Raw genomic sequence first — 17,227 nt, forward strand, 5'->3', positions numbered from 1 at the left:
CCGTGCACTGCCTGTCTCTGATTTTCAGTTGCAGTCAGTGCTCAGAGCTGTGGAAAATGTTCCTGGTTGCTTCAGAAGCTGTGACTTGCTGCTCCATGGTGGGATGTCCAGCTGTGTTTTCCAGTTTTAATTTCAAGGAATTCTTGTGGGTTCATGTCCAGAGAAGGGAGGGGAGCTGGGGAAGGGGCTGGAGCCCCAGGCCAGGCTGAGGGCTCTGCTCCCAGAGAACAGGGACAGGAGGAGAGGGAACGGCCTCAGGCTGGGCCAGGGGAGGCTCAGGGTGGATATTGGGAACAATTTCTTCATGGAAGGAGTCCTCAAGAATTGGAACAGGGCAGTGATGGACATTTTCCCATTGCTGAAAGTGTTCAGAAAACCCAGGGATGTGGCACTTGGGGACGTGGGGCAGGGGTGGCCTTGGCAGTGCTGGGGGAAGGTTTGGACTCGATGATCTTCGAGGGCTTTTCCAGCCTTAATGATTCTGGGTCTGCTGCCTGGCCTGGACAATTCTGATTTCTGGTATAATTTTATCTTGCTCTGGGCTCCACTTCCATGGGAGTGAAATCCAGGGGCTTGAAGAGAATTCCCTGCAGGGTTTTGGTGCTGGGGTTTGTGGTGGCCCCACTGCCCGGAGCTGTGGGGCTGGGAGAGGTGGAGGACAAGGAAAAGCAGATGAGCCATTGCCCCTCCCTGGTTGTGGCTGCAGTGCCAGCTGGGCCTCTGCAAGGAAACACCGAGCCTGGCTGATGGCAGAAGGGAAAACTAGGACAGGTTTTCAAGTTTATTTATGTATACAGGGTAAAAAAAAATCCGGCTCCAAAATAGCAAGCTGGGCATGTGGCACTCCCAAAAAAATGCCAGGTAAGGGCAGCCACCACCACGTGTACATAGAGAGCTGCTCTGGGGTTTGTTCTCTGAGCACAGCCAGGGGAAGGGGACATCGGGAGAAATCCACCGACCACACTCTCAATCTGTTCCTTGAATTTGGCAGCACCTGCAGCGACCAGGACTTTGCCCATCCCGTGTTTAGTCACAAAACAAAGTTACTGCAAGGTAAGGGTGCTGATGCCTCCAGCAACGTGTTTATAAACAGCAGCCTGATTTATCCCATTTATGCAAATTGCACAAAGGAAACTGGGGGCTGGGGTAGAAACCTGCTCCAAGAAATGTTTGGTAATTCCGTGATGGATGAAAAATGAGATTTCAGTGCTCTTCAATTGCCAATAACACCGAGTGCATTTTGGTCAGAACCCCTCACTTGAGGGCTGCTTTTGGTACCCTCTGAATACAACCCCTGAGGGTGCAGGGATGTGTTTCTGTGGCAGATGAAAGTGTAAGATGAGCAAATCACTGCCAGGTTTCTGTAGGCTTTGCAGGATGAACGTCTCCCGCTTTACTTCCAGGATTATTATAAACCCATGTGACTCCAGGTTTAGCATGTGAAAGTGAAGATTTTCCTCAGCCAGGGGGGGAAGCTCCGTGCTGTGCTGCTGCCAGCTGGTGGGTAATAGCCCAGGCAAGAAATTGTTACCATTAGCATTGCATTAAAGATCAAGCAGAAGGTGAGGAAATGTGTGACTGGCACCGAGGGCAGCTGTAATCTGCAGATTTTCCCCTCCCAGAACGTCTTCTCTCTTCTGGCTAGAACAGGAGAATTTCAAAAAACATAAAGCATGTGCCAAGTTTGTGAAGGCTGTTTTATTGGAATGCCTTGGTTGGCAAACAAAACCGTTTTTCAATCTTTCCTTGTCATTTTCAATTTTTCTCTCATCGCTTTGGGCTCTCTGAAGGAGGCACGAGTCCCTTCCAGAGCAATTAGGGCCATTTGTAATGAGCCGCCCCAGTGGGATAAGCAAAGTGAGACCTGGCTGGGGCTCTTTGAAGCCAGGGATTAGCTGGGCTTGTTTCTGCCACCCTTCAGCTGGGGCTCACAGTGCCAGCACCGTGCTTCAGGATAGGCTCAATCATGTGCTCGAGCCCATCTCTGGGCAATATAGGTCTGTGTTTTGGTATATGATTCATTCCCATGAGGATGTTTGAGTGTTGATTAAAAATGAGAATGCTTTCACGGATTGGCTCGTTGGAAGCAGCTTATTGCTGTCACCCTGGAATCTCAGAGTATCTGAGTGTCAGAAGCTCCTTAAGGCCACTCTGATGCTGCACCTGCAGCTCTGTGCTCATCCTCTCTCCCACTCTCTTATCCCAGAAAAATGTGTAGCATTTGAAGCCATGAAAGGAATTGCCAGCCTTAATTTAGATGCTGTTTCAAAGACAGCACAGGGGCTGGAAATGATCTGTGTCAGGGCTGTCCTTGAGGTTAACTCTTTGTTAAGAAGAATGTGCTTTGAGAGAGGCTTTGTTCCTCATCTCTGGTGTCACCAGCATGGGCTCTGCTCTGGGGTCGTGTGAGGTGGCTTCAGATGTGCTGGGTAACTGGCACACAGCAGTGCTGCTGCTGCTGCCTTGAAGGGAAAAGCGGCATTGAAAAAGGTGTAAAGAACTCCCTGGTCATGTGTCATCACGTAATTAAATTCATTCTTTAAAAACAGATTTAATAAAGGGGGGGGGGGGGGGTAAACTTATATTCAGTCCTGTAATCCCATATTCCTGGAGGTGATGGCTGCACACTAATTACAACCCTAAGGAACAGGGAGTAAGGGGAAAAATCCTTGAGGTTCTGGTTCATGAGGGCAGGGAGCTGCTTTTGGGCAGTGATGTCAGTGGCGTTTTGTGTCTCCTTGCCGTCACTGAAACTGAGCTCCTTTGCAGCATCTTAAACAAAACAAAGTGGGTGGGGAGAACCGCTGGAGCTCTGCCTTGAACTTGCCTTTGGAGTTCACCATATATGTTGGTAGGAACAAACAGAGTTTGCTTTCACTTGACAGTGACTTCATCCAGAGCGGGGCTGAGTCATGAGCCTGTGGAGCTGCTCCGTCTCCAGAGGATCCTTTGGCGAGGCTGCTGCAGCTGCAGAGCAGCTGAGAGCTTCCCCCACCTCCCAAATCCACCCCCTGTGCAAGCACAGCCTGCAAACAGCACACACTGCAGTATTCCCACAGTCAGCATAAAAATTATTAGGAGCAAACCCTCAAATAAACGCACCGAGTAGCAAAAAATGCCTTAAAAGCCGTCAGAGGATTTCTGCGTGCTCAGGGAAGTGATTCCGAGCTGAGGAATTTAAATGAAAACACACCAAATACCTGCTAATCTGCTGGAAGCCTTCCTTGTAACGTCACGAATGGTTGTGTGTGTCAGAAGGAGCCTTTGTGCAGGTGTTCATTGCTCACACGCCCCAAATTCACACTTCGGCTTTGCTCTGGTCTCACCGAGGTGTGCGGTGGGGTTTGGGCACGGCTTCGGGATTTGGGATTTGAGCAAAACCTTGCCCCAATCTCTTCGGCTGTCATGCCTCTCCCTGGACCAGAGCTGGAACTGGGTTAAACTGGATTTCAGAGCTGACAGTTCTTGGTCTGCGTGCCTGCCTTCTCCCCTGCCTTTCCCCACCCTTCTCCTGCCTTTTCCCTGTTTTTTCCCTTCCCTTTTCCTTCCCTTTCCCCTGCCTTTCTCCTGCCTTTTTTCACCTTTCCCCTGCCTTTTCCTCTCCCTTTCCCCTCCGTTTTCCTTCCATTTCCCCTCCCTTTTTCTTCCTTTTCCCCTCCTTTTCACCTCCCCTTCCCTTCCCTTCCCTTCCCTTCCCTTCCCTTCCCTTCCCTTCCCTTCCCTTCCCTTCCCTTCCCTTCCCTTCCCTTCCCTTCCCTTCCCTTCCCTTCCCTTCCCTTCCCTTCCCTTCCCTTCCCTTCCCTTCCCTTTTCCCCACTTTTCCCCTACCTCTCCCCTGCCTTTCCCCTCCCTGCCTTTTCCCACCTATTCCCCACCTTTCCCCCGCCTCTTCCCACCTTTCCCCTGCCTTTCTGCAGTCCTCATGACATCAATTCTCCAGGCGTCCTAAAACTTTCCATTTTCCCACCTCCTTCCCTCTCACCCGGGAACCATCTGCGAGCCCTCAGGTTCTCCCTTCCTCGCTCCTGCACAGGTTTTAACCTTCCACGGGCAGCTTTGAAGGCTGATGTCGGGATTTTTTTATTTTTTTTTTGGAGCTGGGGGTGCCTGCGCTGGGGGTTCCTGCCCTTTAGCTGGATCCCCGGAGCACACCGAATTTGTCAGGCTTTTCTTTCCCTTCCCGGCGTCTCCTGTATTTGGCTGCAGCTGATGGGCAGCCCCTGGAGCAGTCACATTCGAGTTGTGCCGCTGGCTCCGTGCCCCGCAGGGGGGAGGTGGAAGGTTCTGAGCTGCCTTTGATCGCTGTCCAACACTGAGTCACAGCACGGGGAGCTCTGGTGGCCTGGAGACATCCCAGAAGCTGCAGCCTGGAGGGTGCTGGAGGGGCTCTGCCAAGGATCCCAAACTCTCCAAAGCCTTTTTGGGGCTGAGGGGAGATGCCCTTTAGTGAAATGCCAAGTGCAGGCTGGCTCTGTTCCCCTGCAGGACTGGCATGAGCGTGTCACTGCTGTCAGCTCCCAGGAAACGCTGGGGTTTGCATTTCCTTGGGAATGTTGGTGAAAAATCAGCGAAGGACCTTTCAAAGGGAATGGAAGAGAATGCAGGGAGGGCTGGGAAGAAAACACGCGGTGAAGAGGTTGTATTAAAACCCCCTAAGTCCAAATGTTGGCTTGTTGCAGGTTGAAGGCTTAAAGATGCCCCAAGTTGTCCAAAAAGCCAGAATGCTTTTTCAGATAAAAATTTAAACTCCATCTATCCGTACGCCTCCTTGCAATCCTTAATTGGTAATAGCTGTTGTGTAAGGGGAATGCCACCTAAGTTAAAAATAGGTCTGGGACTGCACTGACAACCCAAACCAGGCTGGCTCCAGCAGCCACATTTTCCTTTTGTCAATTGACCTACAGATGTGACGTACATCAGGACAGAAATGCTGTCAGGTCCTGCTCTGGGACCATTTCACTGTGGTGGAAACTTCAGAAAAAACGGGCAAATTGTGTCCCTCACCTGTGGGAAAAAGAAAAAGCCGAAGGCTTGCATAGCAGTGCAGATGTAGGCCTAAAGTTAAAAGGATACAAGAATAAGGACACAGAAGAGTAAGATTGTGTTTTTGTGCTGTGTAGAGTTAGGCCTTAGCAAATAGAAAAATATGTTAAGCAAGATAATAGAAAAAGTTTAATAATGAGGCTCTGTGCTTTGTTTATAGAAGAGTATAAAAAGTTCCTGAGTGATAAGAAATATGAAACAAGCAGCTATTGTTAGATAAAAGGTATGGGTATAGTTTTAATGGTTGGTTTATGCAAATGTCTGTAAGCTCTTAACAATTTGCAATTAGAAAACTTTGAAAAGGCCTTGTAACACAGAGAATTCCCTCTTTAACACAGAGAATTCTGGCTGCTGTTGAAGACCTGAGCTGTTGCCATCTTTCCCGAGGGCTACAGCAGGGCAGATCCCTGTGGCAGGGATGTTGTGCTCAGCTCACTTAGGCTGGGCCGGGGCGCAGGGGCAGCTCTCAGGTCACCTCACACACCCCGGGTGGGGGGATGCAGCCACCCAGGGCACTCGGCTTTATCCAAAACCAAACCGGATCCATCATCCTGGCTGCTGCTTTTCTCTGGGCTCCTCTCCCTTCTTGTGCCCACCACAAAGCTCTCTGCTTATCATCCTGCAGGCTCTGCTGCCAAAAGGGAATGGATTTCCAGAGGGGGGAGAGTGATGGAGTGTGAGACTCCCCATTAAGCCCTGGCTTTCTATTAATAGCATTTAAAAGTAACACACCACCTACAACTTGTGAAGGCACCTCAGCTCCGGCATTTTTAAATACTTGGAGTGATTTATGTCCCTTGTGGTGTCTTTGCCTGCAGCAGCTTTGTTTCCAGTGTGAAAATTAGAAAATAGATTAAAAGCCTCCCGTTCCTCAGAAATGGCCTCAAGCTGTGCCAGGGGAGGTTTTAGGTTGGATTTTAGGACAAAGTCCTTCACTAAAGGGGTGGTCAGGCATTGGGAACAGGCTGCCGGGGCAGGAGAGGGGGTCCCTCAGCCCTGGAGGGAGTCAGAAGATGTGTGGATGTGACACCTGGGGACATGGATGAGTGGTGGCCTTGGCAGTGCTGAGGAATGGTCGGACTTCATGATCTTCGAGGGCTTTTCCAACCTGAATGATTCTGGGATTCTCTTCTGCCTCTTCTTCCCTCCCCACCCCCCAGCACTGGGGTTTTCAGGGATTTCTGACTGCTCTGCATTGCTCTGGGTTCCCTTAGGAACCAAAACCATTGGGACAATCCCATTACTGTCCCCAAGAAGGGTGCCATGTGCTTGGCAGTGGCCAAGTTGAGGGCTTTGATGAACTTGGGGATTTTTTTTCCGAGTGTTTCTGTGATCTTGATTCTTCCAATTGTTTTCCCCGCCCTGCAGCAGCTCCCTGCTCCTGTGTCCAGTCAGCAGAACCAAAGCCGTGTGTCTGTCTTGGTGTTCCAGGCTGCCTTGGTGCAAACTCTCCTGCATCAGCACCTGCAGCTCCCCTGCAGCCCCAGCAGCTGAGCAGAGCCTTTCTGCTGACCCTGCAGCTCAGGGGGACCCACCTTCAGCTGCCTCAGCTCTCAAAAGCCACAGCATCATCTCTGGAGTAGTGCCTGTGGCTGTTTGAATGGAAGATTTCCTCCTAGAAGAGATGCACAGTGTTCTGCAAAGCTGAGAGTGGCTTCTCCTGTTTCACAGGCAGCAACGTGCAGGTGCAAGGCTTCTGGTGTGGCCACCGGTGATGCTGGGTCTGGAAAAAACACTCCTGAAGAGGGAAGAAGGGTTGGAAGGAGGCAGAACTTCTCCTTGCACCTTCCAGTTGCAAGCTGGGAGGACTCAAGGGGTGACATGGGTCCAGACACACAGGGCTGCAGAGAGGGAGAGCTGCTGTGGGCTCTTGCAAGCAGGGCAGAGCTAGTGAAGGTTTCCAGGGAGAAGGAAAGAAATCAGCAAATAAGAAAAGCAGTGCGGGGAGTGGAGCTCGGGGTGGGTGCAGTGATGTGCTGCGAATGGAATCTGTTTGATTGCGAGGGGAAGAGATAAGTGATGAGCTTCTCATCCACACCCAGAGGGGAGGAGCGGCTCCGGACAGCCCGGGGCTCCCAACCTGTGTGAGTGGGGGACAGCAGTGACACTGCAGCGCTGACAGGAGGCTGTGGGCATGCACGAAATGGAAAATCCACGTCCGGGGCACCGAGTGGCCCCGGCAGGGCTGGGGCTCGTCCCGGTTGTCCTGAAGGGAAAGCAAACAAGGCTTCAAAACAGTGAAATCACTTGATATGCTAATGTGTGCCTTGTTTGGGGCATGGCACCGGGAACAAAGGGGAGGGATGTAAACAGCCCGGACAAAGGGGCCTCGCTGTCTCACTGCTCCTGGAAAAGCTCCTCTGTTCCTCAGTAGGATTTTTCTGGCTGCTAACAAACAGCTGATGTGTCCAGTTCCTCTTGGCCACCCCTTCTGTTACCTCCTCGGTGATGCTATTCCCGAGGAGCTGGTTTTAGAGAAGGTAGCCCGGCATGAGAGACAGAATCAGGTTGGATTAATCACATGATTAATTAGTTCTTCACAGAAATCAGCAGCTATTCCCTGGTGCTGCTGGCACATCCAGCCAGGCCCTGCCCTCCCTTCCAGGATGCTGTGGGGCTGAATATTCCCCTCAAATATCATCCCAAGGAGCATCTCACAGCAACCCCTTCTTTGGATTTGCAGCAGAACAAAAAGCAGTTTCTTCCAGCAGAGACCTAATCACAGAACTGAACTATGACTTTTATCAGCACGTGATGTGATTTGCACTGTGTGCAGCATTTTCTGGATGTGTGTTAAATTATATGTATTTCCTGCAGAATAATAATAATAGTAGTAGTAGTAGTAGTAACAACAACACAAACAGCAACAATAGTAGTATTCCCTGCTTGCTCAGAGGACCAACTACCTGGATTTGTTGATTTAGGGAATCGGTGGGCAAATTCAGGTCAGGAGCTGAAATACTCTCTACACTATTTAATGGTCTGGTTTTCATGGGGAATGCAGCAGCAATGATTTAAAAACCAAACCAAATGAAAGAACAGTCCCCCTGCAGCATCTCACCTCTGCCCCGTGATGTTCCCACATTATTTTAATTCCTTGGGTCACTGGTTGTGCACAGAGTTCAGAAACTGAAGGAGGTGATGAAAACTTTGCTCTCTGGTAGATCTCATCCACTGAATCTATCTTTAGAGACAGATAAAAACACTATTCCTGCAGATGTTGGTGCTGTCAAAATATTGGGACTGCAGGGGAATCAAGGAGGGTTTAATCTAAATCCATCAATTACACTGAGGGCTCAGGATTGAGCTCAAAGAGAGGGAGCTGACACAACTGAGGGTGCTGTTTGATACCTCTGTGCTGCACAGAAGAGAAACTACTGCTTTCATACTCTTGATATAATGGGTTTATTCATGCCAGATGAAATCCTGCAAGTGTACAGGGTACAAAACCCAGAAAACCTCTCCTGTAGGCACTGCAGCTCTGCAATCAGGGAGTGAAGGGAAGGGATGGGGTTCAGCTGGGCTGCCTGAACCTTAGGTAGCTTTTTCCAGCATTGAAATGTTATTTCTGTGATTATGTTAGGAACAGATGTATAAAAAGTTTTCTAATGTAATTGTCCTTCATTAATCCAGCTGATTTAAATGTACAGAGCACTGTGGAACTTGGTGTGACTTTTCCTGAGGAGCCATCAGTAGCTTGCTCCAGGAACAATTATCAGGAACTCCCAAAGCAGAATGTATTTCAAACAGTTTGAAACAGTCACGAGACCCTGGACACAGTGGCCTTAGAGAAAATGGAATTATGCAACAGCAAACAGACAGTTAATCACGGCAAGATCCTGCTCTGTGAAGAGACAGCGTGAACTTGGTTTCTTGCTTAATTAAGTTTTCTAATATAAACATGTATCTGATGTCCCTGGTGCAGAAGGGCCCCTGATAATGGTGCTGTTGACCTCTGCAGGGAAGGGAGTGTGGGCTGAGCAAAGGCTTGGGGAACTTCCATCTGTCAGAGCAACAACTCTGTCTCTCAGGGTGGTCTTGGAGATGCCAGGGCAGGATTTAAAGGGCTGTTCTCTACAATAACAACAACAACAACAACAACAATTCTTTTTTCTGAGGTTTTTGCCACAAGAGTGTGTGCTGAGGCTTCAATTCATTGAAAGTTTTGGCAAGAAATGCTGTGTGTTTAAACTTACTCAGCACAGCAGAACAATTCCATATATATAATCTATTTTGGGGCTTTTGGGGGTTGATCTGGGCGTTTCTTGGGGTTTTTTGTTGGTCGGTTGGTTTGGAGTTTTGTTTTAATCAGATCTTGCCATTTAATTGTTGCTGTCATTTCCAGGCTGAGTGTCACAGCTGATACTCACCATTGACAGCCAGGACTTCTTTGTATGCCTTCAAATCCAGCTTTGGAAAATGACTCATTACTTTTTTTTTTGGCATCAAAAAGTTTATTACAGCACACAAAAAATTTTTGCAAGCAGCTGAGGGTTCCTCCAGCCCGAGGCATTTGATGGAGTGTGTTCTGGCTTAGCACCTACAGGTCTCGGAAGGGATTTTCTGGGGCAGTGTTACTGGGCTCAGGGGGCAGTTTTTGAAGTGGAATAAATGGGAATAACTTTCTGCAGGTGCTGCCTAGGTAGGGTTTTCTGCCTTGGCAGCTGGGAGCAGTGAGAGTAACACGGAGCTTTCTGAACAGCCCCAATAATCTCTTCTGGCTGGCGAATAACATAAACACCGAATCTTATAAATCATGAAGAAAGGAGTAACCCGAGACTGGAGATGGGAAGGCTGCCTTCCCTGGGAGTTCACTGGAGTGGAGGTCGGAGGAATCACTTGGAAGTGGTGAATCAGAGCTGGGCTGCTGCCTGAACCCTGGGCTGGCTCTGCCTGTGCCGCTGAGCCGCCTTGTCCCGCCTGGAATCCTCCTCCCTGTGCTCCGGGGAAAGCCATGAAGGGGGATGGCAGTGCCATGTGGAACCTGATGTGGAAATACTGCATCTCTGTCAGGACCATCAGGTACGGGGCGATTTACACAGCTGGGGTTTGGGAGGCTGGAAGGTGCCGTTGGAGCTGCTGCTGCCTGCAGAGTTAACTCTCAGCAGCCTGGGAGGGTTCCCAGGGTGGATTCTTCTTCCTCAGCCTTAGACTGAACGTGCAGAAGGAAAATGACTGGGTTATGGGGGGGAAAAAAAAAAAATCTTCCAGGAACGTGGAGTTTTCTGTCTCGTTTACAAGCAGGAGAAAATAGGAATATGAAAGAAACTTTATTTTAACGAGTGGAAATTCGAAAAATCTGCTCCTCTTCTGAATGCTTGCCTGTCATAATTTTCTCGTTGTCCTGTCTCCCAAGTCCAGAGGCTGAGCAGTTGTTCTTGGCACCCTGCAAGCATCACTTGTGGGGAAGGGGGATGAAAAGAAGGTGTCTTTTAGGGCAGGGTGAAGCCCTGGATTCGGTGTGTCTTGTCTCCAGGCTGCTGCGGTGCTGTGAGCCCACCTGGGCGAGCGCAGGGACTGAAGGAGGGGCTGGGCTGTGGGTGCCGAGCGTGGCTGGGCACAGCCCCGGGGTGTTGGACACTGCCAGGAGCAGCTGCCCAAGATTCCAGCAGAGCTCATTCCAGGAATGGAGCTGCTCAGAGAGACACTTGATGATTGTGCATCCTCACAGCGATTTTTTATATATTTATTTTTAAAGAGTTCCCCGGGCTCAGGCCGTGGTTTCTTGGTGGGACACGGCTGTGTGGGGTAAGTGGCACCTTTGGCCATGCCAGCTCCCCTGCGGAGGTCACGTCATCCAAGTAATTACTGCATTTCACGCTGCATAATGATTCCGGGCTGAGGAAATAGTTTTAGAGAGCCTGAATTCCTGCATGGACTTTCATTACAATGCAGAATGAGGCTGTGGAAGGCTTTTTATCATCAGGGTACCAAAAAGAAGCTGAGAAGCCCCTTAGTTCCCAGCAGAGTCAATATAATAGAAGCTGGCAATAATCCCCGAGAGAGGATTCGATTAAGATAAAAATAATTTTATTTATGATCCGGGTTTAGAAGCAGAAGCAGAGGGAAAGCCTGAAAGAAGCACATGAGTGCAGTCTTTGCAGCCCAGATGTTCATCCCAGCCTCAGGGCTGCTCTGAGACGAGTCCCGTGCAAACCCCTCAGCCCTGAGGGTGGATGATCCTACACAACTCAACTTTAAAAGCTCCTCAGAGGCCTCGGGTGTGGTGATTTTCCCCGAAGTCTGACATGCAAATTGTGGTGTCCCGTAAACAGCCAGTTCTTTATTTCATCAGTGACCTTACTGCTGTGTAGGGTGGGTTGAATATTAGCTGAGTTATTTGCAGCAGGGCTTATTTATAGAGCTGTTGGTGGCTCTCACAGCCAGTGAAATGCAGGGTAACAGGAGGATTTTTCAATGAGTGTTTTTGGTTGTTTTGACAGATCCTATCTTTCTTTGGCAGCAAAGCCAAGAAGTTAAAGAGATTAAAAAAAACCCCCGAGCTTTCCTTAGTGGAGAAAGTTCTCTACCAGCCTAAACTGCATTTCTGACACGGTTCAGAGACCTCCCTGAATCTGTCCCTGTGTTTTGGGAGGCTGCAGCAACCACTGGAGCTTCCATTCTTATCCATCCAAGGGGGGCTATCCCCGTCCTTCTCCCTCTCTGCCTCTTCTCCCTTTTGTGGGAGCCTCTGGAGCCTGTGCAGCCCTTGCTGGAGGTTTCAGTGGGTTTGGTGTTGGGTTTGTTGTTGCCCTGCCCCGTTGGGAGCTCCCTGCCCACCCCACGCTGGGCACCAGTCCCTGCCTGCACTACACTGGGCTGCTTGTCCTGCAGCCCTGATGAATGAGGGGATTTATGCCTGCCTGAGAAAACAGCCCCACTCCTAAAGGAAAACCAGCCTTTAGGCTTGACCTTGTTTCCATTGGACTGCAGCAGCTTTAGAAAAACATATTTCAGTGAGTCTTTGTTGCCTGTTTGGGCTGGAGTGCATGGCCTGTGGGCAGAGCGGGGCCACGTCCCTGTGCCTGGGCTGGCTCTGCACGGCCAGACCCCAAACCTGTGGGCTCATGGCTGGCTGCAGGGGGAAATATGTGTGCACAGGGAAGTGTTTTTAGCCTAGAGGAGTCGTAGGTGGTGCTGGAATAAGCTTAGGAGAGAGCAGGATGGTGTTGTGTGGAAATACACTAAAAATAATGCTGCCTTTTTTTCCTGCTGGGGGCTGTTGGCCAGCTCCTACAGCATGATTGCAAAAGTTAAAAAGACAAAGGGGTTTCTTCTCTGTTGTGCCAAAGCTGAGCTTGTTGCACTTCACGTGGAACTTGTGTCCTTCCAGAGCTCTTTCCTCTGAGCCAGTGAAGCCTCGCTGCTGCCAGGTTATTTCCTAAAGCACAGCGGGGGAGAATCCCACAATGGTCTGTGCTGGAAGGGACCCTTAAAACCCATCTCATCCCACCCCATTCCATGGGCAGGGACACCTTCCACCATCCCAGGCTGCTCTAAGCCCCGTCCAGCCTGGCCTTGGACACTTCCAGGGCTCCAGGGGCAGCCACAGCTGCTCTGGGCAAGAGAGGCAGGGTCTGGCTGGCCCCCAGAGCACAGAGCAGGGTAATCCCTGAGCCCCAGGGCTACTGTTCCCAAGGGGAGAGTTGCCATTCCTGTGCTGGCACTGGTGGGATGCAGGGTGGTTGTCCCTTCCCTTCCCTTGCCCAGCAGTGGCCCGTGTCACCCCGCAGGGTTTGGGCTCTCCTGGGTGGCTGCAGTCCCTGCCTGCACGAAGCTGTTCAGTGTTCCTGCCCAGAGCACTGTTCCCCACGTTTCTGGGGTGGGATTTGGGGGGTGTGACAGCCCCTGAGGAGGTGCGGGGCGGGGCAGTGGCTGTGCTGTCACCACAGCCCTGCACGGGTCCCTCGCTGACCCATCACCACCCCAGCCCGTGGGCAGGGGGTGGCACTGCCCCTGCAGCCCTCGGAAGGCCTGTGGCACTGAAGGGCAGAGCTCTCCTCTGCTGGGGGATCTCCGCTTGTGGTATTTGCAGGTGGAAAACTTCCCCCGAAGCGGGAGCTGGCAAAGGCTGGAAGCAGACCTGGGGAAAGCATCGCTCATGGTTTATTTCTGTTCCAGCTGCACTTCAGTGACCCCCCCCCACGGGTGGGGAGAGGCAAACTCACAGTCAGGAAATTGCTTGTCAAGATGTTCAGGCTGGCCCGTGTGTTTATGGGATGCTGGCAGCTTTAAGGCAGAGGAACAAGTGTTAGAGAGGGCTGGGAGCAGGTCCTGCGTGGGGAAAGGCTTGTCCCTGCTGATGTCCCTGTGCCAGCCAGCTCCCAGCACGGCCTCGGTGGTTGGAGACTGGAGCCATCTGAGTCAGCACATCCCAGCCCACAGAGAATAAATTACAGGGTTTGTAGCAGTGTAACACATAGTTTTCAGCTTGCATCTTCAAGTTCCAGTGCAAGTAATGGAGGAAAGCAGTCAATAGTTACCTCTCAGTGCTCCACACATCTGGAAAAAAGTAAGAATTAGTCCTCAGTCTGAGCTGTCTGGGAGTTTCTTCCCTTATTTTCCTTCTGCTACAAACATTTTCCATTTTGGTTTGGTCATACTTTATTTTTAGTTGTCTGCTTTGGCTTCTTTTTTTCTTTTTCTTTTTTTTTTTTTTCCCCTGAAGACTGACGGAACAACGCGGTGATTTCATCCAAGAAAACCAACACCCCGAGCAGTGAAAGGGTCCCCTTTGGGCTTTGGTGGCAGCTACTGGAGCTGGAGTGGTCGGGATGCAGCTCATAAAATTTGGAAGCTTAGAGCACATAACATTTAATGTAACTTGGGTAGGGGCTTGTTCATAAATGCTCTGAGCATCCAGACTGCTCTGAAAGACACTGGGACCAGTGCAAAAGTGTGGGCTGGGAGCCAGTGCTGGGCACGGTTTGCTCTGCAGTTCATGGGCAAACATCAGCAGCTGACATGTGACCAGAGGTAGTGGGGGTAGATAATCAGATATTCAATTTGTGCTGGTCAGCCTTCTCCTGTAATGGCAACTCCGACACCCACCTCAGCCGTTCCTCCTGGCACCTCCAGGGTTAGTGTTTGTGAAGCTCATCTGGAAGAGGAGAATGTCTGTTCTGTGTTCTTACAGTGGGAAGCAGTGGGATTGGCACCTTTCTTTAGGATCAGACGTCACCAATGTCATCTTCCCGTTGCTATTTTATGGCTTAAGCACTAATGAGAATCACTAAAAATCCATTTCTAAGATCAAAAAGAAAAGCCAAAATCCCAAACCCGGATGAATGCATATTTATCTCCACAACCTGTCTGGTTTTGTATTCAGTTCCTACCTAGCGGCCCCACGCTGCTGGGGAATGTTCGATGCACTCCCACGAACAGATCACGGCCAGGCTGGCACGGAGCTGGTGTCCTCAGAACTCCGTGTTAGGGGGGTGTGAGTGTGCCCTGTGCGTTTTGCACCCTAAAATAACTGATTTGGGTGAGTGTCTGCCCCGCTGTGCCTGCTCCGTGCACAGGAAGCCGCAGAGGGAATCACCGGGGCGTTAATTCCTCTACCTGGAGCAGCTTGTTCAAGGGGGGGGAGGGAATTACACTGCTGGCTTCTGCTTTGAATTGTTGTTTTTAAAAAGTCATTTAGCTGCATTTAAATGCTGCTTGTGTTCAGCCGGGGGTGGGTGGGTGCTTACACGGCTGGATTATTTCAATCTGATGGTTCATGTAAATGAGAGGTTTGTGGTTCAAGTTCAGTGAGCTGCAACTGGTTACGGGTTACAGCCCTCTTAGAGCAGAGGGCCAGAGCCTCATCAGCTCCTTCTGCCTTTCTTTGTGTCAGGAGCGCTCATTAAAATGCTCCCACTTGGTGCTTCTGTGTGTTCTTTTTGCCATGCACTCCACATTATTAGGGATAAAAGCTCCAAACGCACAGGCGGGGGCTGGTAGAGCCAGCAGGTGCTTGCAGGTTAATCCTTGCTTGAGGCTTGGTGTAAAGCACCAGAGTTTGCAGTATTTGCGGGTATTTAAGTGTTTCTTTGCACAGGACCCTCGAGGTGAGGGTGAGTGCCCTGAGTGGGCTCTGTCAGTGCTGCTGCTGGGGGCTCCTGGAACTTCGCCGTGTGGCTTTTAGGACAGGTGAGATAATTGCAGGAGATATTCTGGGGCAGGGAGGTTGGGCTGGGTGACCCCCAGTTGTCCCTTCCCAGTTCAGGACTCTGGGAATGTGGCAGTGATGTGACCCCCAGTGGTCCCTTCCCAATCCAGGGCTCTGGGAATGTGGCAGTGATGTGACCCCCAGTGGTCCCTTCCCAATCCAGGACTCTGGGAATGTGGCAGTGATGTGACCCCCAGTGGTCCCTTCCCAATCCAGGGCTCTGGGAATGCGGCAGTGATGTGAGGCTTGGAGGCTGCTTCACTCACTGCCCACACCAGCTGTATTTCCAAACTTTTGTTGGTTCATTGAGAGTCTGAGCGTGCTGAGCTGGTCTGGTACGAAAGGACCAGAAGCCAGTTTAGCTAAGTAGCCTAAAAATTAAATCACCTTCCAGCACTCTTTGGAGTCTTTGCATTAAAATGTCCCAAAACTCATTAATGTCTTTGCATTAAAATTATTGCATGGAAGTTTTGCTCAAACTTCCAGCAGCCCTTGGTGGGACTCTGCCAAAGCTCTGTCCTTGCAGGGTCTAATGACAAAGCCCTGAAACCCTAGAAGTCAGAAACCTAATCCAGGGCAGTCCAGAGAAGTTAACAGCCTGTTTTATTATTTATTTACACAGACCTTTCCAAAGAGCTTGTTGGAGCAGAACCATGGGTTCCTGAGCTGGTAGAATTGTTTGTCTAGTGGTAGAGGAGTTTCGTTCTGTTCAAGGCAGCTTTTTGTGCTTTAATGCTCTCTGGAGGTGAGGCAGGCTTATGGTGAAAATATAAGTGGCAGCTTTTGGGACAGAATTTGTTTTGTGCTGCTTCCACTGCTGCTCCTTGTCTCCTCAGAGCTGGAAATTGGCATTCAGGCTTTGCTCCGTAAGGGTGCTGCTGCTGTTGTCCTTCAATTACTCAGTTGTTTGTATTTTTGCTGTTTTCTAACTCCTGAAGTAGCCCATCGGCTTTGGGTCTTTTTGCTCTGAACGTACAAAGAAATAAATTTCGTGGGAGCATTCCCTGCTCTTCGGTGAGAACAGAATTATCTTTACAGTGGACTGTAAAGCAAATTAGGTAGGGAGAACATAAAGCTCTGAGCTTATCTGGTTTTAACAAGATCATGCATTTTCCAGAAGGAGTCAGATGACGTTTTAGGAATTGGTAAGTACTGATCAATGTAAAGCTTATGAATCATGTCATTAACATCTGTGCTGGGGATTGATTGTAGTGTGAAAACATCGGGTGTGAAATGATTTTAAGGAAAGTCTTCTGCTTAAATGCCTGGTAGGAGTTTTATTCCTTTCCTAACAGGAATTCATTTTCCTGTACAGGTATAAATTCCAATTCTTTGCTGTGTTTTTGCTGTCCTCGATGCAATACCTGCCTATTAATCATTTTCTTTGACAGTAATCATAAAACCAGCAGGAATTCATGCAGTAAGCAAAGTGTCACACGTTCAGTCATCTTTAGCAGAGACAATAATTCAGGGTGTAATTAACTGCCTGACAGGTATGGAGTGTGTGTTTGAAGTGGGCTTGGGTTGTTGGGGGGTTTCCTGTGCTCACCACTGCTGGGGGGGTGGCATAGCTGCTTAATGAGGCTCTCGTGACAACTGCAGGAACAGACAAATAAATTAAAATAAAATCAAAGCTCCTCACGTTCGTATTTACCGGCTGGTTAATGACACTTGAGCAGAGCTGGAGGTGGGCAAGGCAGGGCAGCCTGAGCTGCTGCATTTTCCATGCTGAGTGTAGAGCTGCAAGCTGATCAATTAACAATTAAATATGCTCCTGAGTTAGTCACACCTGCCTCAGCCTTCTGGAAGAGTCTCAGCAGCGTGCATGGCATTTTGCACTCAATGAATTCTCATCAGCTGGTGATACCAGAGCAAGGAATAATATTCCTTCGCAGCATCAGGGGGCCACTTTCATGGTCTGCTGGGGCCTGGTGTGCGCAGGGAGAGCGCCGTGGCTGGGAGTGACACAGGGGAATTACATCCTGACACGGAGCATTCTGCTTCAGCTCTCCCGAAAGCCATTTATTTTCA

General features: G+C 50.0%; 1 protein-coding gene across 8 annotated transcripts in view; it reads left to right on the top strand.

Annotated features, from left to right (window-relative positions):
- Positions 1-17,227, top strand: part of IQSEC1 (IQ motif and Sec7 domain ArfGEF 1) — a 268,694-nt gene that overhangs the window by 147,410 nt on the left and 104,057 nt on the right. The window contains exon 1 of one of the 8 annotated variants that reach the window (XM_066195703.1): positions 9,684-10,065. The exons of the other annotated variants lie outside the window; for them this stretch is intronic. Within the exon in view, the coding sequence (XP_066051800.1) occupies positions 9,998-10,065 (68 nt within the window). The 5' untranslated portion in view covers positions 9,684-9,997. Of the gene's footprint in view, positions 1-9,683; positions 10,066-17,227 lie in introns of those variants that run through there. 8 annotated transcript variants of the gene reach the window in all.

This window comes from Chamaea fasciata, unplaced genomic scaffold (assembly GCF_029207755.1).
Source record: "Chamaea fasciata isolate MVZ Bird 193981 ecotype frontalis unplaced genomic scaffold, bChaFas1.0.hap1 SCAF_13, whole genome shotgun sequence".
NCBI classification, from domain to species: domain Eukaryota; kingdom Metazoa; phylum Chordata; class Aves; order Passeriformes; family Sylviidae; genus Chamaea; species Chamaea fasciata.